At 41.5% G+C, this 25,356-nt stretch overlaps 1 protein-coding gene across 1 annotated transcript in view; it reads left to right on the top strand.

Annotated features, from left to right (window-relative positions):
* GADL1 (glutamate decarboxylase like 1) overlaps positions 1-25,356 on the top strand; it is a 270,173-nt gene that overhangs the window by 113,181 nt on the left and 131,636 nt on the right. Inside the window, exons 7-8 of the mRNA XM_063452215.1 lie at positions 6,895-6,974; positions 8,459-8,513. Coding sequence (XP_063308285.1) covers positions 6,895-6,974; positions 8,459-8,513 — 135 coding nt within the window. The remainder of the gene's footprint in view (positions 1-6,894; positions 6,975-8,458; positions 8,514-25,356) is intronic.

The following is a 25,356-nucleotide window of genomic DNA, read 5'->3' as shown; positions in this document are numbered from 1 at the left end:
TATGAATACTTTTCCCTAGAATATAGCCATAGAAAATCAAGAAGAATCCTGTAATTTAAACTCGAATAAATCAAATTAACTAATCCATTTTGACACAAAGATGCAGCCTCCTAATTGTAGTCTATAACCAAAGTCTGCTTTCTGACATATGTCCATCTCAAATTGCCATTTAGACACCAGAGGAATTTGAATGCTTCTTAATAGGCTGTCCATAACTACGCAATTTCCAGCTGTGGCACCATAGAATCCATTATGATCCACTGAAATATTAGTGTAAGCTAAATAGAAAGTAGGCATCACAGGTGTTGATAAGGGATCAAGATCCAGTTCCACGCACCAACTAACAAATACGTTCCAAGTAATAATATTATATTGGATCACTTGGTTTTGAGTTATATCCAAAATGCTCTCTATTAAAATCCTGTACTAAACTCCTGGAAATCAGCCATTCAGCCATGTAGGCTCCCACCTGGATTTGGCAATAACTACAGATGCAACAGTCTTGAATAATCTCTGGACATTCCCAGCAGCTGAGACAACCAAGTTTGTGATGTCCAAAATAGGGTTTTAGAACAATGAATGCTGCCTGTCATCTGATCTGTAGAAGAATTTGATCTGCAGCGGAGAATGCTAGAAACATATAATCACATCCAATCTTGCAGGAAGGCATTTGTGGCCTTTGGATTTAGTCTCCAAATGCAAAGAAATCAATTTATAAAGGTTGCTAAATTTCTGAGATAGTCTGTTCAGTTGACCATTACTGTAGCTCTTGATGTATCTGGAATTTTAGTTCTCCATTATGTTCATCAATCCTAAAATGAATTCCACCTGTGATATATTATTTGCTAAGCAAAACCTCTAAAATTCTTTTACCAGATTTGCTAAGATTTTGGATTAACACCTCCAAGATGATTGATGTCACGGACTGCAGTATTGTCCATCCGTAACAATCTTCAACAATTAATTCTTTGTTTGGAAAGACTTCTTTCCAAAACACAAAGGATCCTGGCACAAGTTCCAAACAATTTATGTGCAGTTTTAATTTATCTGTGACCATCTTCCTCCTTTGGAAACGTTCCTACTTCTCAAACAAAACAACATGCATGTCATTCCTAACTAATTCTGGAGACGTGCTGAAAATTGCTTTACTGTTCAAAAAACTTCATGTTTCGGAGCTACCAATGAAATTCATTCTTATTTATCCTCTCCAACAGAACCAAGTTTGAATTAGCAAGAATCATATTGAGAGGTCTTATTGTTACTTATTGCCTGGTGGTGAAATCCAGAGGTCCTAGGAAAATAGCGTGAATCAGAAGTCAAATGATTCTTCTAATTTATTTTTGATTTTTTGATTTTATGAGAAGTAAATTTCATGTCAAAGTACATTTCCCACTACCGTATATAGTTCAAAAAAATGTATTCTAAAGAATGAGTGCTTATTTTTCTGAATTTATTGAAAGTCCCAGAAATAAAATGTATCTGATCATATTCAAATGTTATTTCTCTTAATTTCCCTGAAATCTAATTTCATGAATAGTTTGGAAAGGTTCTAGATTTGGGAATGAGAAAGAGTAATATAAAAACGGTTAGAAGTTAGCATACAGAAAAGGTGAATAGCCATAAGACAACAATGCTAAATTAAACTCGTTAAAAGGAAACAATCACATAGAAAGTATGTTGTGCAAAGCCTGTGGATAATATATACAAACATTAATTTCTGAAGGAAATATTAATAAGCAAAATAATAAAAAAAATACTCTAGTTCCTCTGAAGGAACAGCAAATAAAAAGGAATGTAGGCTATTTGATGTGATGTTTATAATGTAGTATGACAAACGGAAGATACCACTCTCACACTTAGGCATCTAGGTGCTTATCAGGGCCAGGGTTTGCAAAACCCAGTTTAGTAGATAAAAAAAAAAATAGTTCTAGGCACTCAGGAGTGCTGCAGAAAGGCAGGATTATTGGGGGGGGGGGGGGAAGTGCATTGTTTCGGCCTACACAGAGGCCTTTATCAAGCTCGATAAAGGCCTTTGTGTAGGCCGAAATGTTGCACTTTTTTGTTCCAATAAACCTGCTTTTCTGTCGCAATCCTGAGTGCCTGGACCTAATTTATTTGTATATATATAATGTAGTATGAGACATGATTGGCCCAGGGATGGATATATGATGTCACTACAATTTCTTCTGTTAATATTTATATTCATTTGTTCAAATTCTCTTTACTGCAGAAGGAAGTAACGACATATAAATGCATACTTTGTGCCTTTTTGTCATGCAATACTATTAGACAAATGTCAAATGATTTGTCTTGTTTGTTTTAAGTTGGTATCAGTTCATATTTCAAAAAATTGTTAAAATCTTAAAAATTCAAGCTGCCTCTGATTTTATTTTATGATTGCTCTAGAGTATTTTAGCATCCTCACTACGATTACAAATCAAAAACCATGAAAAATAATAATATTGCAATTTACCAATGTTCTAGTTCTTTTTTTTAATTTTTTTTATATATTTTACCTTTTTTCCTCCTATGAGTCAGTCAGAAGAGACCAATTTAATATAGACCACATTGCATTACCCGCTGACTACAATGATGTATTCTCCCTTTAAGGGAGACTCAAGTCAGAGATCTATGGGAATAAAACTCATTCAAATGTATTTAAATTAGCTGATTTGAATTTATATAAATGCTTATATTGAAGAGCATTTGTTCCCTGTTACAAAGCACTCTTTACCAACCTCCTTTCTTTGCTAGCCTATCATGTCAGGTAAGATTGCTTTGAGCTGCTGGAACATATTGCAGCAAGTGGATTTAAAAGAAGTATTCCAGAATTCAGTTTTTCTTGGATTTCTTATTCCAGCTTATCATGGAGCTTAGTGTGTCTGCCGATATAAATTTAAAATAAAAAAACAAACAAACATGGTACAACTAATACAAATCCAATGTAAGCAATATAGGTATAATTGTGTTTGCTTCTCCTAATAATGCACGATAAATGAAAAATCACAAATAAAACTTGTCTTGGTCCCACCTGGTGCCTGCTGCCACCTCCACTGATCCTGGAAGCTACTAAATCCTCTCCATTTAGGACAGTGATGGCTAACCTTGACACCATAAATTGTTTCTGGACTACATTTCCCATGATGCTCAGCTAGCTTTTAGACTCTAAATGCTAGCTGGGCATCAAGGGAAATGTAGTCCAGAAACAATTTATAGTGTCAAGGTTAGCCATCACTGATTTTGGATGATGCTCAGAAGAGCTAAAAGAAGCTCCTTAAATGGCACTATAGACACCCAGACCACTTCAGCTCATTCAGCTTGGTGCAGTGTCCCAGTTTACTTAACTCTGCAAAACTAATTATTGCAGTTTTTAAGAAACTACAATAATTAGCTTGGTGGGTTAACTCCACCTCTAGTGGCTGTCTACCAGAGAGCCACTAGTGGGACCTCTGGCTATTAGGCGACTTTTGGTCACCTAACTAAGTCTGGACTTCCTCACGCTATGCATGAGGACATCCACCATTGCCAAAACCCTATAGAAAAGCCTTGTATAATGCTTTCCTACGGGGAAATCTGAATGCATTAAAGGGACTCTCCAGTGCCAGGAAAACAATCCGTTTTCCTGGCACTGCAGGTCCCCTCTCCCTGCCACCTCCCATCCCCGGTTGCTGAAGGGGTGAAAACTCCTTCAGTCGGGGGGCGGAGCTAGCAGCCATACTGAGAAGTCGCACATGTCTAGAGCTCTGAGAGAAAATCGCATAATTAAGGCGAAAACAGCGAAAAAAACTATTTTTTTACAGCTATCAGGGCTGCTACCTGTTCCTGGATGGTCATGGGACGGCGAACTAAAAAACCGAAACCGGACAGACCCCCATCCACCGCGGACATTGGAGAACTCCTGCGGAGGCCTCAAAACTGCCAGAGGCCCAATATGGCGCCACAGCTAGAAGGCCTATATCACTCTTTCAATGAGGCCACAGAGTCTGAAGACGACGACTACGGCGCTGGGGCGATGAGCAGAACAACTCTCCCACCCAAGAACCCTAGCCTGACAGAAGAGAAACTTAAAGACATGCTGGGTGAACTACGCCGCAATATAGCGACCGACATAGGAGTGTTCCGGGACGAGATAAGTGGAGTGGTAGCCCGCTTGCAAAACGCGGAGCTCAATACCGCCGCACAAGAATCCCGACTGATAACAGTGGAGCAACAAATCTCTGCACTGCTAAAGACACAAAGACAGCAACAAGATAACCTGGCAGCGCTGGAGGACAGGAGGCGCTGGAAGAACCTTAAAATCCGAGGCCTACCTGATGCGGTAGAGACCGCAGAGCTGCCGCACTTAATCCGCAGGCTGCTCACCACGCTCTTCACGGCCAAACAGGCCAAAGGGATACCACTGGACAGCTGCTTTAGCATCTCCAGACCACACACTGGCACCCCAGAAGGGGGAAATGATGTAATCATACGATTCCAACACGGGCGAGACCGCCAGACGCTCATGTCGGCCGTGCGCAACAAGTCACCCTTCTACTTCGAGGGTCACTCTTTAACCTTTTACCCAGACCTCTCAAAGGCTACTATGGACTGGAGAAGGTCTATGCGACCCCTGACTGCAGAACTCTTGGCACATAACATACCCTACCGCTGGAGCGCACCCAAAGCTCTAATTATACCCAGAGACACGGGTCATCTAAAACTACATGAAGCTACCGAAATACCTGAAATCTTGCAGCAGCTCGCATTGGGAGGGCAGACTCCGGCCACAGCAGAACCTAACAAGCCGAAGGCGACTTCAACTTGGAACCCTGCGACAGCGCAACCTTTTGTACCGGCAGCCCAGAGGGGAGAGAAAGCATCTACTTCAATACCGTGAACTCTCTGACATCGTCCACATTATGGACTTAAACCTCTCTCAGTAATGTTTCACTTTTGTGTTTCTACTTTTATGTTTAAATGTTACCCACTACTTCAAGAATACTTGCTTGACCTCTTCAATGATGTGTGGGCGCACCGCACTAGTTTTTGTTTACTTGTTCTCCCCCCCCAAGCCCCCTGTACAATCCCTAGAAATATCGTCCGGCATACCTGTTTCTGGTATATATGCAGGGGGACGTAAGCCACTCCAACACGCTTCTGGTTCCCTAACCCGGACCCATCTAACGACCAGAGCGGCAACTGTTGCACCCTGACTCTTAGGCACTCAGAGTACACTTACCCCACACCGCATGAGCAGATGCTGCACGTTAGTTAGCCTACGGTTTCCTACACTTATTACTATTTACAACATGTACTACTATTATTAACGTTCTCTATATACTATATACTAAAAAATTTGCTGTTTTACTGATGCCTACAATTGTATACCTTTTGTCTGACAGAAAATATTTGATCTAGCTGTTGTGGCTAAACAAGATTGTATGTACCATCAATGCACACGAAAAATAAAGAATTAAAAAAAAAAAAAGAAAACTCCTTCAGTCACTTACCAGAGGCAACGTCATGTCCCACGTTGCTGCTTCTTCCTCCGCCGCCGCTCATCTCCTTCATTACGGCAGCCGGCGAGGGAGACTGATCCCTCCCGCTGGCTGGGGAGACCGAATGCGCACGCGCATTAGACCTCTGCACAGGAAAGCATTGAAAATGCTTTTCAATGCTCTCCTACGGGGATTTTAGCAACGCTGGAGGTCCTCACACGTGAGGACGTCCAGCGACGATATAGCACAGAAAAATTGTGCTAGGGACCAGGAAGTGCACTCTAGTGGCTGTTTAGTAGACGGCCACTAGGGGAGGACTTAACCCTGCAAGGTAATTATTGCAGTTTATGAAAACTGCAATAATTACAGTTGCAGGGTTAAGGGTAGTGGGAGTTGGCACCCAGACCACTCCAATGGGCAGAAGTTGTCTGGGTGCCTGGAGTGTCCCATTAAGTCTTCTCCATCGGCGGATAAGCGAAGGTGGGCACGAGCCTGCGCTGAGGGATATATTGCCGCTGGACTGAGGTAAGAGACAGAAGGTGTTTTTTCCCTTCTGCATCACAAGCGGGGGGTTACGTTTTTGGTCGAAACTGGCCCCACCCATGCTCCACCTCCTTGGCTGAGATCATCAAAATTGCCAAACTGGGCCAATCCACTGCTTTCCCATAAGGAAATTGATCTGCTGTGACAATAATAATCTCCTCATCGAGATGCATTTAATCAATGCATCTCTGACATTATTCAGCACCTCCATGCAAAGCTTGGAGACACTGAACATCATGTGTAGCACTATCCCAGGAAGCACCTCTAGTGGCTTCTGGTCCTATAAGGTTGCTGTACTGACACTAACTAAGTAGTCAGACTTCTTTGCCTGTCAATTGAGTGGCTAAATGAAAAGCAATCAAATGTGTGCTATTCAGTCACAAATACTTATGTAAACTTTATTGACCTTAGAAAAAGTGCATAGACCCTGCTTTCCTAATAGAAGGCCTCCAATTTTAACTATCCCCCTTCAAACTCTGTTTCAGTTTCTATGGTAGTTTAAAAGCAAATAGATATTTATTTTACTCACACTAAGTATTCTTTCACAAAATGTGCTATAGACATATAATTTGACCACTGGTGAGAAAAATAGCACATTTTCCTTGTTGTATATAGTAATTTATGCCAATTGTATGCATCTATATGTCTGAAGTGAGCATGATTGTAATCACCAGGTAAGTAGTAATATGTTTTATTTTTTAGCCAACTACATTTCTTATAAAATACTGGAGTCTGATTTCTCTTCATTACTAACAGACCGCTTTTGCCAAAGTTCCTCTTCGCTCATTATTTGTATAAGAGGCAGATTGTTTTTCTGTGCGTTTGTGAGTTATTTCCTGTTCATAGACAGTTATTATTACTTTTTGTTCTACAGTGTCACTACTCCATGAAGAAGGCAGCTGCTTTCCTTGGTATTGGCACACAAAACGTGTATTTTGTAAAGACCGATGATCGGTGAGTGGATATTCATTCCTTAATCTTTTTTTTTTATTCTAAATCCGCATCATCCCGATCATTTGACAAAATAGTTGCAAGAGCACGAACGACTGATTACTGCAAAGTTAAAAGCAAACCAGGCATCTAGTTTTATGTATTTCATGTGTTTTGACATCTTTGAGATAAATGCATTAAATGTCAAATATATTTACTCATTATAATGTCAGTGTTATTTAACAGTACATACATAATTATAGTGCATTTCTCTTATATTGTGTCTAAGTTAACCTTGCCATCAGGCATGCATAATGCTTATCAAGGTCTACTATATCTTAATTAGATTTTATCTTTTTATTATTATTATTATTATTATTATTATTATGAATGTTTGCCAATGCATATTAGAACCCATTAAGCTTTTTTTTTTATTCTACTATAGAGATGAATATCCACTTCTCCCAGGAAGTGGCCGGGGCAATTTCGTTTTTAGTCCCAGTTTCTTATGTAGTACAGTGGTGGCAGTACATACACAGTAAAAAAAACCATCAAATCGCTGGAGATAGTTAAAGATACACTTGGCAATAAAGCACAATAACTTGAGTGTACCTTTAGCCATGGAGTGGCGTGTGCAGGTCCCATCACTGCTTTTGAACATTCTTTTTGATAACCATACCTCTTCCGAACAAAATAAAACGCCTTGGCCCATGCCAATAGATAGTTTTCTTTATTTGCACATCTTTGAGCATGACTGGGATATGCATGGGGGAGCACTGGCTCAAGACACTGACGTGTTTCGTGCCTCACTGACATTTCATCAGAGACCATCTGATAAATTGCCAGTGAGGTGCAAAACACAGTGTCTTGACCCAGTGCCCTCCCATGCATATCCCAGCCATGCTCTAAGATGTGCAAATAGAGCAAACTAACCTATTATCTGCGTTGGTCAAGGCATTTGCTTTTGTTTAGAGCAGAGCTTTTAACAATGATTGGCAGGAACTGGGGGCAACTAGTTTGCAGAATAATGACGTGTGGACTTTTACACCACGCACACACATATATATATATATATATATATATATATAACCAAATATAGGGGGAAAATCATAATATAAAAAATCCGACAGTTCCCTTTTAACTCCTTTAGGACCAAACTTCTGGAATAAAAGGGAATCATGACATGTCAGACATGTCATGTGTCCTTAAGGGGTTAAGGGGTTAAACATCAATACTTTAAGTTCTACTCATCTTGTGATTTCATTTGGGTATGAAGCCACCAATGTCAAATATGTAGGATATTTCATGCAAGTATAAAAAGCAAATTTTAATAACATCAATGAATTCTATTAGTCCTTATGGAATCAGTTATAAATGTTGTCAATCAAGCTACTGTTAATATAAAATATAAAACAGATAAAACACATATACAGCACACCAGTTATCTTTATTTGAGCAATGTTTTTTAAAGGACAACTTGTTAAATGCATAAATTGTGTGTCATTTAGAGGGAAGATGATACCACAGGAACTGGAGAAGCAGGTGGAGAGAGCAAATGAAGAGGTAAATCTACAAGATGAAAGTTAAATGCATTTTTAATGATTTTGCTGCAAATTGGCCTATCCACTAGGCACTGAATTAAAATGCCTAGAAAATAATTTAGCTAATGTTAAATGAAAAAATAAAAATGAAAAAAGCAGTGGCAGAAAATAAACTTCAGGTAAATGTATGTGAAAATGTATGCTGTAGTTGGGTAGATGAAAAATAAGATTGTATGTATATATGCATGAGGGAGGCTATATAGTGTTACAATGCCAATGCACAGATAGAAAAAATGGGTACCTAGATTTAAAATGTTAAATTAAAGCTGTAATAATAGATGAGTAGAACATATGTTTCTGTTTAAGAAGTACTGAAGTACTTTCTCTACAATTATTCTGTTTTTACTCCAGTAAATGCCATTCTCATAATGACCCACAGGGCACCTACTTCACAAGATGTAGTGTGCTCATAGAATCATGGGACCAGTGATGTGCACACAATCCATAGGGCCCCGGTGTGAAACTGGTCCATGTCCCTCCCGCCTCCTTCCCCCGACAGACACACAGACCCATACATACATACACATAGAGACATATACATACATACATACATACATACATACATCACATACATACACACAGACACATACACATATATATGCAGAGACACATACATACACACACACAGACAGACACACAGACACATACACACACACACACAAGACACACATACATATAGACAGACAGACAGGCACACAGACACATACAGACACACACACACATACACACACACACACACACAGACACACACACACAGACACACAAACACATACACACATACATAAAAACAAAAAAACACACATATACAAAATGTTTAAGTCACCCTCCTGTTTCCTACCTTTTAAATGCAGGAGGGTGACTTTCCCTGGGGTCCAGTGGTGTCTCAGGCTGACTCCCTCTCCTTCCTCCCGCGCGGGCTCTCGCTGATAGCTGGGAGGAGTGACTGGTACAGTCACTTCCTCCCAGCTGTGATGTCATCTCTATTGGGTGCTCCTAACAGCATTGGCCACCCGATGGGCCCCTTGAACGTGCGGCCCCAGCGGTTTGTCACAGGGGCCCGGTCGCTGCTGCAACCCCTTGCGATCACTGTATCTACGCCACTGTGTGGGACTATATGATCTACATCGAATACCAGGCTGTGCCAACATGATTTTACACCATACCTCTTTCTGTGATGCAAAAAATAGGCTGCTGATTCTGAGCAAGATACAGTGTTACAGTAATATTACTGTTACAATGATGCAATTAGTAAGGGTACTGTATATAAGAGGGTTCTGTGAGTTTGATGAAAACTGTATGATGTGAATGAAATCAGTGCTAAGAGGTCAAAACATCCTATATGGTGTGATGAACATCCTATGGTGTAATGTTAGATTGATGCACTTGGTAAGGGAGTTATATGTGACAAGGTGACCAACGTAAGCTCTAAGGCTGATGTTAGAAATATGTAAGGTGTACGAGTGTCGCATATAAATGGGATCAATTCAGTCTCTGTTTAACGTTTTATAGATGCTGCATGTGAATTAGATGCCGTCTATCCATATTCTGCAATGCATATGCATGCTGAGTGTGAGCATAGTAGACATTATAAGAGTACTTTTGTGAAATTAATGCTGTGTCGTTCATGTTTCAATTTCCATGAATGTGTTGTAAGATTAATAAGTACCAAAAGAATATCGTAAGGATAGGGTTGCTGTGAGATTGATTTGAGCCTTGTTTTTTATTTTATTTTTGTTTTTGTCCTAACCTATATACAATATAGTATTGTTTCGTATTGATATCATATTGATGCTATGTAACACATGACTGATATAAAGTTATTTTCAGGGCTGCATTTTGTCCATGGCATAGCTCTCCACATCAGTCACTTACCACAAACTAAAATATAGCAAAAATAAAATAAAGTTCTTTATTTACCAAATGAATTTTCCATGATCTATTGTGATTTTTATTTTTAATCAGCGCACACAGTAGATATTCTGTAGGTTTTTTTTTTTAAAGTAATGTTTCCACTAACAGAGGTGGGAAGACTTTTTATTTCGCACTGGAATCCTTGCTATCTTTGTACTAAAAGCAAATACGCATCCTAAACATTCTAGCTGTAGCAATACGGCAGGGTGGGAATGCTGATGATAGCCCATCAGATGCCTTGAAAGATGTTGTTACAACAGCATAATTAACATAAGGCTGACATCATTTTTCACACCTTGATGGTCAAACAGGATAACTCTGAGTATCACTTTCTATTCCCTCCAATCTGTTTGAGTGTCATTCACAATAAAGTACTAAAAAAAGAGCAATCATCACAAAAACCAATGGAATTATTCCTGCTCGTTCTGTTGGTTTCCACACTGATGGCTTCACTTTGAGAACATTGTGTGAAACATTTTTAGAAATCTCTCTAAGATATAACTTATTGATACCGGAGAAACTGACGGAAGCCAAGCACAGAGAGATGGACACAGGTTTCTTCAGGAAGGAAGAGATTCTTTATTGGATCACCGATCGGGACTCAGAGGGACTAACGTCACCAAAATACAGCAAGTTCTGAGCCCCGGACAATAGTGCAGGCTCCTTATATAGGCACATAACTCCTCCCATATTAAGCTCCACCCGCACATTCTCTTGACCAATCAATACAAATAAGAATTAACTTCCTGCTTGACCGCATGGCCTGTCCAACACAATGGAGGAGGGGAATACTACATCCTGTATTCTTGCACATGCTCCGTACACTACTGATCGTATCTTGCCTCGTGCAACCAACTGATCGATATGTCAGCATATGCACGTACACATGCCACGTGGTAATCTCGGCCTACTAAATTTATTTTTACCGAGATTCCACCACATTCCCCCCTTTGATGCCTCTTGATATTTTACAATTACTTGAGGCATCACTTAACCTTAGTTTGCATACACCGCAAGTTACCTTGAACCAGACCAGACTTAACTTATGATGTGAATCTTCAACATTCATCTTCCTGCATTGGTTCTCCCTGATCTAGAGCCTTATATTTATAAATTGCCATTATCTGTGCAGCAGCCTTCCTCTCTGCTATATTTTCTATCAGACTTTGCACAGACCTAACTACTAAGGGTATAAGACACGGTAGGAGCAGACACAACATTAAAATCAGTAGGACTCCACCTACCACTGCCTTAAGCCCTCCAAACCACTCATACCAGCTACCAAACCAACTACTTGGATTATACCCTTTCCATACCTGAGTAGGCACATGCGCTAGTTTAACCATATGGCTAGTAAGCTCAGCTATTGCTTGCCCTTCGTCATCGATTTGAAGACAGCAATTGCTCAGGTTAAACTTCCCACATACACCTCCCTCTACTGCCAAAAGGTAATCCAAGGCTAATCTATTTTGGTATACTGCTGTCCTCATCCTGGTATTATGCTTCGCTAGAAGATTGAGCGCTTGTGATGTCTCGTTAGTGATAATCTCAACCACCGCCTGTAATCTAATAATACGGTTGAGCATATAAATAGGGGTTCTATAACCAAAGGTACCATCTTCTGCCCACGTGGCTGGCCCATAATAATCTATAATACGCTGGGGAGGCCATTCATCATCTTCCCAGGCGCCTATCTCTATGGGTCCCCTTTTCTTCCTATGATTCACATCATATACTTTAACACCTAAAGTCTCACCTGTTTCAATAGGTAACAAGAAGAAGGATGGTTTGAGCATACCCAACACACATGCCCCTTCCCAGTCCTGTGGCAACTCCGAATAGGCTTTCTTACCACAGATCCAGTACAAATTTGCTGGGGCTCTCCAGGTAGATGTGATGGATAGATCAAACCACACATCCTTTAAATTGGCGTATCTAGCAAACGGGTTAGATGGTTCTGAGACATTTGAAGCCGACCACCAAGTTGTATTCTTTGTATCATCATCATAAGCTTTTTGCCCTAGACAAGTTAATTCTCCTACAGAAGTATTATACATTATTCCTTTCCTTGCTATGCAAACATAACCTATGATGGAGGTCTTTAATCTCCACTCAGATTTACCTCTAACACTCATATGATAATCGGCTTGTGTAGATATTAATTGGTCAACTGCCTCAAAACCGGACATTACCTCCTTTGCTTCCCAAGGCCATTGGTCTCCCATGTTAGTACCTCCACACACATAGCAGTTGGTAACATTAAGACTACCGGCAATACTTTCAGCTAAATCAATGAACAGGTTCTTAGCATTATGGGGGATCTTATTATCTATACTCATCTCTTCATAAAAGGAATGGTATACTTGATGAGTCTGGGAGGATACCGTATCAGTCTCTATCCCTATAAACAATATTGTCCCAGGATCTAAACCCGTCCCATATATTTGAAACCCAAATAAATTACCATACTTGTCTAAGAACTTGTCGGGATTATTTATAAGTATATGGACTGGATTGCATTCCATAGACTTACAATATGGGCTAGTAGGCAACTTAGTCACTATCATGTCCTTGTCTACTGTCTGTCCCCAAGTTGCCCACCCCACACAAGACCAATATGGGCAAAAGTTATAATCTCTATTTGGGCATCTAGGACTCACATATTTTTTTTTACTACTGGGACAAATATATTTATCGTTAGACCCATACGTCCTCTCCCATCTAAGATCCCCACATACATTCCACGGCTTTCTACCACTTGATATCGCCTTACATGCATCAAATAGCAGAACACCCGAAGAATATACGGATTCTAATACTGTCTTGTTAATTAGGGTCCCCTGAGGATCTCCATTCCTGAGAGTCAACCAAATTGTACGAGGTTGATACTCTGGACTGAAGCACTTAGGTTCTCCTACTCCTAAATGGCACACACTATATTCTATATTAAGGTATCTACATCTTGATACATCTCCTTTACACTCGTATTGTGAATGCCAAATTAGGGTTTGGGAAATATGGTTACCTGTTCTTGTAGTCTTAATGCATACCTCACAGCTAGGAGTGTCGGTACCTCTACCTTCCTGAATATAAAAATACACATAAATAAACATTATCAAAAACACATCTTTCGCCGTCATCCTCAGTCTTCGTCCGTGCGAAGGCACCTCAGCTTCCAGGATGTAAGGGCTGCAGGGAATGGAGTTCTGCTCGTCTTCACAGGAGTCCCTTCGAGACTTTCCCTGACTTATACACTATACGTCGGTGAGCGGACAGGCTTTATTATGGCCGTCTAAACACTCACTTCACCAAATCTCTGTAACAATAAAATTTTGTAATCCACAAAGTTCCTCGTTACTCCGACTGAGTCGTGCGTTTTAACCGGATCTTGCAGGGATTCTCTGGATCTGCTGTAACTTGCCAAGAATCGACTGCTGCTGGTTTAACCCTGGAGTGATGTATCCACGGAGTCACTTCGGCTACTTTTATCGCTGTAGGGGTAGACAAAAGAACAACATAAGGACCTCTCCACTTGGGCCCTAACGGTACATTATTCCACTCTTTAATCCACACTTGGTCTCCTGGATGGTAACTATGAACTGGGGGATAAATATTCACAGGTAATCTATCTTGTACCCATTTCTGTACCTCCTCCATAGTCTTACCCAACTCTACAACCTGCTGCCGGGTAATTCCTTCTCCCAACTGACTCAAGTCCCCCCTTAAGTTACCAAGTACGGGAGGTGGTCGCCCATACATGATTTCAAAAGGAGAGAGGCCCATCCTTCTGGTAGGGGTACTGTGGATTCGCAATAGAGCTATGGGTAAGAGAACGTTCCACTTAAGTTGGGTTTCCTGACACATTTTAGCCAACTGGTTCTTAATAGTTCTATTCATTCTCTCTACCTTACCAGAACTCTGGGGTCTGTATGCAGTATGAAGCCTCCACTTTATACCAAGCATATGAGTCAGTTGCTGTAGGCACTGATGAACAAAAGCTGGACCATTGTCCGATCCTATAGAGCAGGGTAGTCCATATCGGGGTATTATTTCTCGTAACAGGAATCTCACAACTTCTCCTGCTTTCTCTGTACGAGTAGGACATGCTTCTACCCAGCCTGAATAGGTGCACACAATTACCAGCAGGTAACGATGTCCACCCGATTTAGGCATCACTGTAAAGTCAATTTGTAAATCGGACATGGGGAGTCCCCCCATAAACTGGACTCCTGGTGGCTTTACTGGTCCTTGTCTTGCATTATTTTTAGTACACGTTACACATCTTCGTACAATGGCCTGAGTCAAGTTGGACAATCTTGGTATGTAGAAATGTTTTCTGAGAGATTCTTCTGTGCTGTCTCTCCCAGAATGTGTCCCGTTGTGATAATTTTGGACAATTTCTACCGCTAGTGATGCTGGAATGACTATTCTTCCATCTTCTAACTGATACCATTTGTTCTCCAAATACTTTCCAGGTTCAGTTTTTAACCACTCCTCTTCTTGAGCTGTATAAACTGGAGTCCATTGAGACAGTGGAGTTGGTATAAGAGCAGCTATATGCCCCACATACTCCTGTCTTCCCGATTCAGCGGCACGCTTAGCTGTACTGTCTGCCATCCGATTTCCTTTAGTTACATCACCATCTCCTCTCAGATGCGCTCGACAATGTATAATACCGACTTCCTTCGGCTCCCACACTGCTTCCAATAGTTGTAGGATTTCAGCTGCATATTTGATTTCTTTGCCTTCTGAATTCAATAGTCCTCTTTCTTTATACAAAGCTCCGTGGGCATGAGTGGTTAAAAACGCATACTTGGAGTCCGTGTAGATATTCACTCTTAAACCTTCAGCCAATTGTAACGCTCGTGTCAGTGCTATCAATTCTGCCTTTTGTGCTGATGTTCCTTTCGCCAGTGGCCGAGCTTCTATCACCTTGTCTATTGTTGTTACTGCATATCCTGCATAGCGGATCCCTTCTTTCACATAACTACTGCCGTCGGTGTAATATTGAACATCGGGGTTATGGATGGGAAAATCACGAAGATCTGGTCTACTTGAAAATACTTCATCCATTACTTCCAAACAATCATGTTGACTTTCAGTAGGTTGTGGCAAAAGGGTAGCTGGATTTAAGGTGTTTACAGTCTCTAAATGCACTCTTGGGTTTTCAAACAACATTGCTTGATACTTGGTCATACGGCTGTTACTAAACCAATGATTTCCTTTGTAATCCAACAACGTCTGTACTGCATGTGGGACTCGTACATAAAGTTCTTGACCCAGAGTGAGTTTATCGGCTTCAGCTACCAGCAGGGCAGCTGCAGCTACGGCTCTTAGACAAGGTGGAAGTCCGCTGGCCACTGCATCCAGTTGCTTAGACATGTAGGCAACAGGTCTTTGCCATGATCCCAAGTACTGTGTCAATACTCCCACAGCCATTCTTCTTTGCTCATGTACATACAGGTAGAATGGTCGTGTGTGATCAGGTAGACCTAATGCTGGGGCACTCATCAAAGCCTTCTTCACATCTTCAAATGCCGTTTGCTGTTCTTGAGTCCATAAGAAGGGGTCGTGCTCTGTACCTTTGATAGCTGCATACAGAGGTTTTGCCAGTATCGCATAGCTGGGAATCCATATCCTACAGAAGCCTGCTGCCCCCAAGAATTCTCGCACTTGTCTTCTATTCTTGGGTATCGGTATTTGGCACACAGCTTCTTTTCTCTCTGGCCCCATAATTCTTTGACCTTCAGAGATATGGAATCCCAGATATTTGACAGTTGGCAAACACAACTGAGCCTTCTTTCTAGACACCTTGTATCCTGCCTTCCAGAGAATGTGTAGTAGATCGTGCGTTGCTTGCTGACATATTTCCTTTGTAACTGCTGCTATCAACAAGTCATCTACATACTGTATCAATACACACTCTCCTGGGATGGACTCGAAATCCAATAGATCTTGACTTAGAGCTGAACCAAATAGGGTAGGTGAATTTTTAAACCCTTGGGGCAGTCTTGTCCAGGTCATTTGGCGTTTTGAGCCCGTTACAGCGTTCTCCCATTGGAAAGCGAAAATACATTGACTTTCTGCGGCAATTCGGAGGCAAAAGAAGGCATCTTTGAGGTCTAAGACTGTAAAGTAAGTCGCCCCGCCCGGAATTAAAGCAAGCAGGTTATATGGATTGGGTACAACTGGATGTATACTAACAACCGCATCATTGACTGCTCTCAAGTCCTGCACAGGTCGATACTCATCTGTACCGGGCTTTTGAACAGGCAGCAATGGGGTGTTCCAGGGGGAAGTACAGAATTTTAGGATACCATACCGTATGAACTTATCCAGATAAGATTGTATGTTCTTCTTAGCCTTCTGCGGGATGTGATATTGTCTTAGGCTCACTGGATAAACCCCAAGTTTTAGTTCAATTTTAATAGGTGGAATATTGCGGGCCAGTCCTGGTGGGTTGTTCTCTGCCCAAACTCCTGGTATGTTGAATAAAGACTCATCACTCCTAGGGTTTTGGCTAGTCAACGCTGTATAAAGTCGCCACTCTTCTTCCTTTGGTACGGATAATGTCATAATACCTGAAGGTCCATTAAACTTTAAGGATGTTGTTCCATTTGGTAGGAACGTAATCTGCACTTGTAATTTAGATAGCATATCACGTCCCAGCAATTGGACTGGACATTCAGGCATATAAAGGAATTGATGTTTTACTACGTGGCCTCCCAATGTACAGAGTCGACTTTTAAGAACCGGTTTTTCAGCACTTCTTCCAGTTGCTCCTATCACAGTAATAGTCCTTCCAGATGGAGGAGCAACTAGATTAGTCACCACCGAATGTTCAGCACCAGTGTCGATCATGAACGCACTCCTTTTTCCCCCTATTGATACATCGACCATAGGCTCCGCTCGACCAAGGGGGATGGAGCCCGGTCGGTATCAATAGTCCTCCATGACCATGTCAGCCAATCCTACAAAGTCCCTGCCTTCTCTATCGCGGGACCTTTGCGCTGCTGGAAAATACCTGTCTTCCCTAACACTTCCTCTGTTCCCATTGCTCCCTCTGTTACCATTACTCCCTCCGGGGCCTCCTCTACCTCTCGCTCTGCCTCTAAAGTTTCCGTAACCTGCCCTGGGTTGGTCTCTCTCGTACTGCTCTCTTTGCGGACACTCGTTCCTCCAATGCCCTTCTTCCTTGCAATACGCGCACTGATTCCTACTCAAAGGCTCCCTATTCCATCTACTATCGCCTCTATCTGGGCCCCGTCTATCTACGCCTGCGATCGCTACCGCTAGCATATCAGCCTTTTTACGCATCTTGCGCTCTTCCTCTTTCTTACTTTCTGTTTCCCTATTCATATATACTTTATTCGCTACCTCCATTAGTTGGGTGATAGACATACCTGCAAACCCTTCTAACTTCTGTAGCTTGCGCTTAATATCTCCGTAAGCTTGGCTGACAAAGGCGGAGTTCACCATTCGGGAATTATCTGCGTCTTCCGGATTAAAGGGGGTATACAAGCGGTATGCCTCCAATAATCGGTCATAAAAGACACTGGGCGCTTCATCACTTTTCTGAATCACCTCAACTGTCTTCGACATGTTAATGGCTTTCTTTCCTCCGGCTTTCATGCCAGCAATTATAGCGTCTCTATAGGCTCTGAGTTGAACCATATCAGCACCATTTACATTCCAATCTGGATCGGTGTTAGGATAATGTGTTGCGGCCCATGCTGCTGGATTAGCTTGATTCAAAGCACGGGCTCTATCCTCTAGCGCTTTAATGGCCGCTTGATTAATTCTTGTCCTTTCCTCATTGTTAAACAAAGTCATTAATAACTGCTGGCAATCAGCCCATGTCGGGTTATGTGTCTGAACTATCGAGGTGAACAGATCAGTCATAGCTTGTGGTTTCTCAGTATACGAGGAATTGTGGGTCTTCCAGTTTAAGAGATCAGTTGTCGTGAACGGGACATATACGAAGACTGGGTCAGCATGTGCCATTTGACCTGCGGCATCGATATAGGCTGACCCGGGATTCAGACGAAGAGGCATCTGATAATGTTTTAATTGTTGGGTACAGGTCAGTTGTCGGGTTTGTATGGGGCTACGTGGAAGGGCGTCAGTTATGGGTTCCAGTCGGGGAGAAATAGGGTGTGAGGATGTGGGAGCTTGGTTTTGGGAAAAGGTAGTAAATAAAACACTTCGGGTCAAGCTAGAAGAAGCTTGACCGGAAGTCTGAAGTGGCGCCAAATCAGGATATTCAGATCTAATGGGGGTTGGCTCTGATTCCGGAAGGGGAGATTTAGTACGAGAGGGGGTGGATTCTGTACTGGAGGAGGAAGCGGAAGTGGATGAGGGCAATGAGGGAAGGGTTGCAGGACTTGCAGGGTTGCATTTGCGTCACTTCCTCTTAAAGGAAAGTAAGGGGGCGGCAAAGGGATCTCGGACTCAGGGGGCGTGTCCAAAATGGGCCTAACACCAGTCCTAGTGGACAAACAAGTCCTAGCCACCATGAGGCGACATTGCTCCTCGTGGCACGTCTGGATCCATTTTGGCGAGTCATTTACGGCCTGTCTCCAACAATCAATATATGGAAACTGCCCGTAAAGTTCAGGCCTACCTGATACAGCCATGTGTAAGCGCTGTACCAGAGTTGGATCCAAACTGCCACGTGGCGGCCATGCCGCAACCAAAGTAGGCCACTCCCTAGTACACAAAGTGACCAAACGTACAGGAGACATTTTAACCCCAAAATCACAGGTTTTAAATCCCTTTTTAAAATTCTTCACCATACAACCTAAGGGATCTGGAATCGTTGACTGCGACGCGCCCATACTTATCAATGGAACGTCGCTGACAACGAATACTATGCACGCGTACTATTCAACAGTCACACCCGTTTCCTCTGGCAACAGCACCACGTGGTACGGTTACCAAGTGAAACGTACACAATAACACAATAAACACTCAGGGAATTCCCGTACACACACAGCTGTTACACCAGTCACTAGATAATCAATATTATGCCCTTTGGCGAAACTATACAGTCACCCACGCTATAATTCTCTATATACGAATTACCCGTCTATAACACACCCCAGTAACATCGTCTTTTACAAATAGCGGTTACAGTACGGTTAGCATAGGTCAAAGCACAAGTTAAGGTCACAATACAATTATTAGTGGTTATGGTGTTAAACATGCAATGGACGACAATTATTAGTACTTATATACAGTGTCAGTAAATATACAGGGTTATGGTACCGTGCACTATAATACAGCAACACACTATTAACACTCTCGCTAGACGGCTGAGCTCGCGCTATCTAACAAGATATACACTTTACTAACAATCTTTAACACATTTACAATTCCCAACTAAACTATTGGCCAGTACCTTGAATGAACTACCTAAAACTATGTACACCCGTTTTGGTTAGCCACACTGCCCAAGCACCACATATAGCGAGCTAGAGGACCGAATTTACACAGGCGCCTCTTAGTCGATTACTATCAAAAGTCTAGTGGGTTCCAAATTTACACGCCTTCCCACTTAGCCAAGATAGGTTGAGAGCTAGCGAACCGAATTTACACAGGCGCCGCTTAGTCTCCCGGTCCCTCCGACCTAGCGAACGTAATATACACCCTAGAACGCTAGTCTAGACAAGACACCGGTGTCCGGCTAGGGCTATTTACACAGGACCCCGCCTGACTAACCAAATCAAACGGTCTGACTAAAGAGCGTTCGATTGAGCGGTGCGCCTTCGCTCCTTCCCTCCGACAGAGGGGGCAGATTCCATACACAAATAACCCCTTATGGGCCTACCGCACAATCGGTATACCCCTAGTGGGTCTGCCGTCTAGAACAGCAGTTGTCTTACCTCCTCGTTCCTGAACCTGAGTTCACACTCATCGACGGGGACACCCCAGCACTTCTTACGTAGAAGCCGATGATCTCCTGGACAACAGACCAGTGGCGCCGAGACGAAGGGAGGTCCACGCAGAAGTTCAGGGGTGCAGCCGTAGAGAACGTGGGCAAAGATAGACCGTCTCACGCCTCTGCCTCTCAGCTACCGTTGAACGATGAGCTTCCCGGCCAATGCACCAAATGATACCGGAGAAACTGACGGAAGCCAAGCACAGAGAGATGGACACAGGTTTCTTCAGGAAGGAAGAGATTCTTTATTGGATCACCGATCGGGACTCAGAGGGACTAACGTCACCAAAATACAGCAAGTTCTGAGCCCCGGACAATAGTGCAGTCTCCTTATATAGGCACATAACTCCTCCCATATTAAGCTCCACCCGCACATTCTCTTGACCAATCAATACAAATAAGAATTAACTTCCTGCTTGACCGCATGGCCTGTCCAACACAATGGAGGAGGGGAATACTACATCCTGTATTCTTGCACATGCTCCGTACACTACTGATCGTATCTTGCCTCGTGCAACCAACTGATCGATACGTCAGCATATGCACGTACACATGCCACGTGGTAATCTCGGCCTACTAAATTTATTTTTACCGAGATTCCACCACATTATGTTTTTGGAAAAAATGTACTGTTGAATGAATAAATGTTTTTTGTTTCGTTTTCCTAATGCAAGCCTTTCAACTACATTATTGGACTTAAAGAAACTACAATAGTGACATTATTCATATTTTATAGAATTTTCATCACAGAAAATTCTCTTTGATGATATATATAATCTACAGATTAGTAGTAATCAGTAAGTAATGTGACTCCCATTCTCTATTTTTTATGAACATATATCTGCGTAAGGGCCTAATGTCCAGCAGCGGGGCACATACTCTGTCTTGTCTTTTAAGGGCACATGGCATGGTGTAGGGTGACATGGTGTTGGGTCATTCTTCCCTTGCAGGCAGAATGTAGGGACTGGTATGTGTTTTTATTTCACTATTACTGTTCACTGTCTTACATTTATTGCTGCAATGCTCTGAGCGCACTTCACTTTATTTTGCGAACATGGATGGGGTATGAGCCAAAAGCAAAATTATCTTTTCCAAAGCTCATCACTATTGTCTGTTATTTAAATTCACCCATTACCCCTGAAGTCTTTGCCTTTTGACCTCTCAGACCTTTTTCCAAATGGCCTCAATTAGAAATCAGTATAACTGAACTCCAGAACAAAGTTAAGTAAAAAGTGTTCCTTTTGCACCCATGTATAAGGATAAAACAGACCCTTATACAGGTCTTCAGCTCAAAAGAATCCTTAAGAGTGACTATAGATAGAGTAGACTCATCAGCCTCCTTATACATGAGGGCAATGGAGCCTGAGGCTTAGTGCCCAAATGTACACAACATGCCTTTATGCACCTCCCCACCAGTTTACTATATCCAGATTGGATTTTGCATGCTATCATAGTCAATCCATAGTAAAAAGAGGGAATTGGAGACATACCGGTATCCTGAATATTTCTAAGCTGTGGTGCTGACGTAAAGACCAAAATTTATACAAAATACAGATTAAGGAAACGCGCGCACACAAAAATCACCTATATCAACAATTCCCATAATTCCCTTTTTTTACAATGTATGCACTATCACTTTGTTTAGATTTGACACTGTATTTTTTTTTGTGTGTGTGTGTTATGTTAAATATGCACAATGCTCTCACAACAGATTATTAAATATACTATTAGCACTAACACTATTTAATTTGTCTCCCATGTTGGAATTTGTGTAGAACCCATCGATATTGGGGTACTGTGACGTCGTGGTGGGCTTAACATAATATTGGCTTATAGTGGAACTGAATTCCCATATTTAATTGCTAAGATAGGTGATTTTAAATAGCCTTGTAAAATTTAAAACAGTATTTTTGTGTGCGCGCTGTTCCTTAAGCTGGATTTTGTACCATACTAATTCCAAGCTGCCTATTAGCATTCCTGCTATTCTGATTTCCCACTTCAATCCTAAGCGCCATAGCATTCTGAGTAACTAATATTGCATTTTGGGGGGGGGAACTTTTCCAGAAAACGAGGACACAGAGATGTATATAGACTTTAAAGAGACACTGCAGGCACCAAAACAACTTAATCTAAATGAAGTTGCTATGGTGCCAGATGGCCTACTGAGGCACTCCTACCTCAAAGGATGAAACTGTTCTCTAATGGTTTAATCCCAAAGTTACCTTCAATAGCGATGCCCACTACCCACCCAGATGGAATTTTCAGATTTAGAAAGCGTGGAGTGCTGGAGTGGAAAAGGTACATTTCTTTCCAAGCCAGTTTTGTAAACAGGGAGTCACTCACTGGCTGAGAGCATCAGTTGACCTCTCTCAGCCAATCAGTGGTGCACCTGCCCGGAGAAACTCAATACTTCCTGAATCTAAAAACTCAGAAACCGGATGCCGCCTGAGGGGTAATGGACATTGCTGGAAGCAACTTTGGGGTTAAAACATTGAAGAATGGAGGCCTCCATCCACCATAACAATTTAATTTAGAAGATATTAGCTGCACCTTTTAAGAAGATACTTGATATGTTACAGTGAAATTATTATTTTATGTTACAATAAATTGGATAAAGCAGTTCTGTTTTCACATATTATTGTAAAATACAGTACTTTCTTAAACAAAAGAAGAAATGAGTGCCCTAACTAATTAAAATGTAACTTTCAATAGTGATGCTAAAATCTAATATAAGTTTCATTGATAGGAATAATGTTCCAAAAAATAATAAATAATAAACTTAAATATATACATTCTTATATCCAGAAGTATAATAATAAACCAATGAATATATATTCTCTAATTAGTGACTAGTCAGTCGGAGAATATGTGGAGAAACCCTGTAGGATCTTTAATAAAGTACCGGGCTAAGATAGATCCAATTTAAAGTATGTCAAAACCGAATCTAGTAATATCTGCACTAGATCGTTATACAGTCTACAATATCTAGTGCAGGGGTAGGCAACCTTTTAGCAGCACTGTGCCGATATAGGATTGTGATGTCCCGTAGTGTGCCGGTCCTATTTTTTTAATTGAGGTGTGAATGTTGCTGTATTCTGCTTGTGTTATTTATACTGCATTTGCTTTGTATTGTTTTATTTGTGCGTATATGAGCTATTATATTTTATATGTTCAGGAGTAGTTTGTGGTATCATGTATGATACATATGAATGTGGGCTGTGTATGGGGGCTGCTTGTGGAATTGTGTGTGTGCATGGATATGTCACATTGAGTGTTTGGTGGTGTGTGTATGTGTGGGTGCTGTTTGGGGTATTGCATGTGCAAGGCTGCATGTGGGGTTGTGTGCATGTATGTGGATTGTTAGCGGGTTACGTTTGTGCGGATTGTATGTATGTATGTTTGTTTGTGGGCTGTTCGTATTATTTGTATGAGGGGAGGGTTATTCTGCATATCTGTGTATATCTAGCAGTGCTGGTGGCTTCACTGGGTTCCAGTGGGGACCAGGCTGGCCAGGTACAGGCCAAGGACAGGAGCTGCAACAGCCACTACAGGCTGCTCTACTACAGTGTGGATTCCCATTCACAAGTGCTGGGAGGAAGTGAACTGAGATCACTTCCTCTACGTGCTGCAATGCATACATTGAGGATTATCCAGCACCACCTTTTCGTATTACCAGATATCTGAAGTTTCACTGGGACTCCTTATAGGCCAGAGCCTGTTTGGCTCTTGTAGCCTTGAGTGCCGTGCAAAGACACCTTGAGTGCCATGCCTGGCACTAGTGCCGTAGGTTGCCTACCCCTGATCTAGTGAATGTCGCTAGCTACTGAAATGTGTATACATAGTGGTACATCAAAGATTGGAGAAAACCCTAGAACCTAATAAATATATTAGGTAAAAAATAAAATACTAATAATAAACCAAAGTATTTACAAATCTAAGAACTATGTCAATAACTCAAGGATGTGCAATCCAAGTAGGAAGTCCTGAAATCAATTGGTATAGAAAAATTAACTAATAGTGACTAAAATGTATATAGTCATACGGAGGTTCTGTTCAAACGTTTTCAGAAACCTTCACCTGATAGTGTGTGCAAAACAAAGTTTTGCAATCCACAGGGGTCAAATAAAGTAGCACTTACTATGCAGATGATGAAAAAGTTCTCAGTATAATAATGTAACCCGTCTATAATGAGATCTTAATGTAACAAAACTGCAATGGCTAGAGAAAAGATGTAAGCTCAGACTTCCCTGGTAAGGTAGTAACAAAAGTGAACTTGGCTAATATGAATATAAAAGGTCTTATTCAAAAAGGTTACAAAATACCTTTGTCAAATAGAATGTGTACAGCGATATTACCATACATATAAAATATATTAGCCAGGACGCTCAGTATGCGATCATTGACTGTAATGAGCAATGCTGCAATGAGCACAGGATGTAGCCTCTGCGGATTATGAAACTGTTGACTCGGGATCCGAGACTTGTAAATACATTTTTGATCAAGTAAAATAAAATATAAGTTTTGCGTCTCTGGAACGCCAAATGCCCCTGACGCGCGCGTTTCGCCCACAGCTCATCAGAGGGGAGGCTTAGTATTAGTATTTTATTTTTACCTAATATATTTATTAAGTTCTAGGGTTTTCTCCAATCTTTGATGTACCACTTTGTATACACATTTCAGTAGCTAGCGACATTCACTTGCTATTGTAGACTGTATAACGATCTACTGCAGATATTACTAGATTCGGTTTTGACATACTTTAAATTGGATCTATCTTAGCCCTGTACTTTATTAACCCCTTAAGGACCAAACTTCTGGAATAAAAGGGAATCTTGACATGTCACACACGTCATGTGTCCTTAAGGGGTTAAAGAACCTACAGGGTTTCTCCACATATTCTCCGACTGACTAGTCACTAATTAGAGAATATATATATTCATTGGTTTTATTATTA

The sequence above is a fragment of the Pelobates fuscus genome, chromosome 4 (assembly GCF_036172605.1).
Source record: "Pelobates fuscus isolate aPelFus1 chromosome 4, aPelFus1.pri, whole genome shotgun sequence".
NCBI lineage: Eukaryota > Metazoa > Chordata > Amphibia > Anura > Pelobatidae > Pelobates > Pelobates fuscus.
This window is presented reverse-complemented; position numbering and strand designations above follow the sequence as displayed.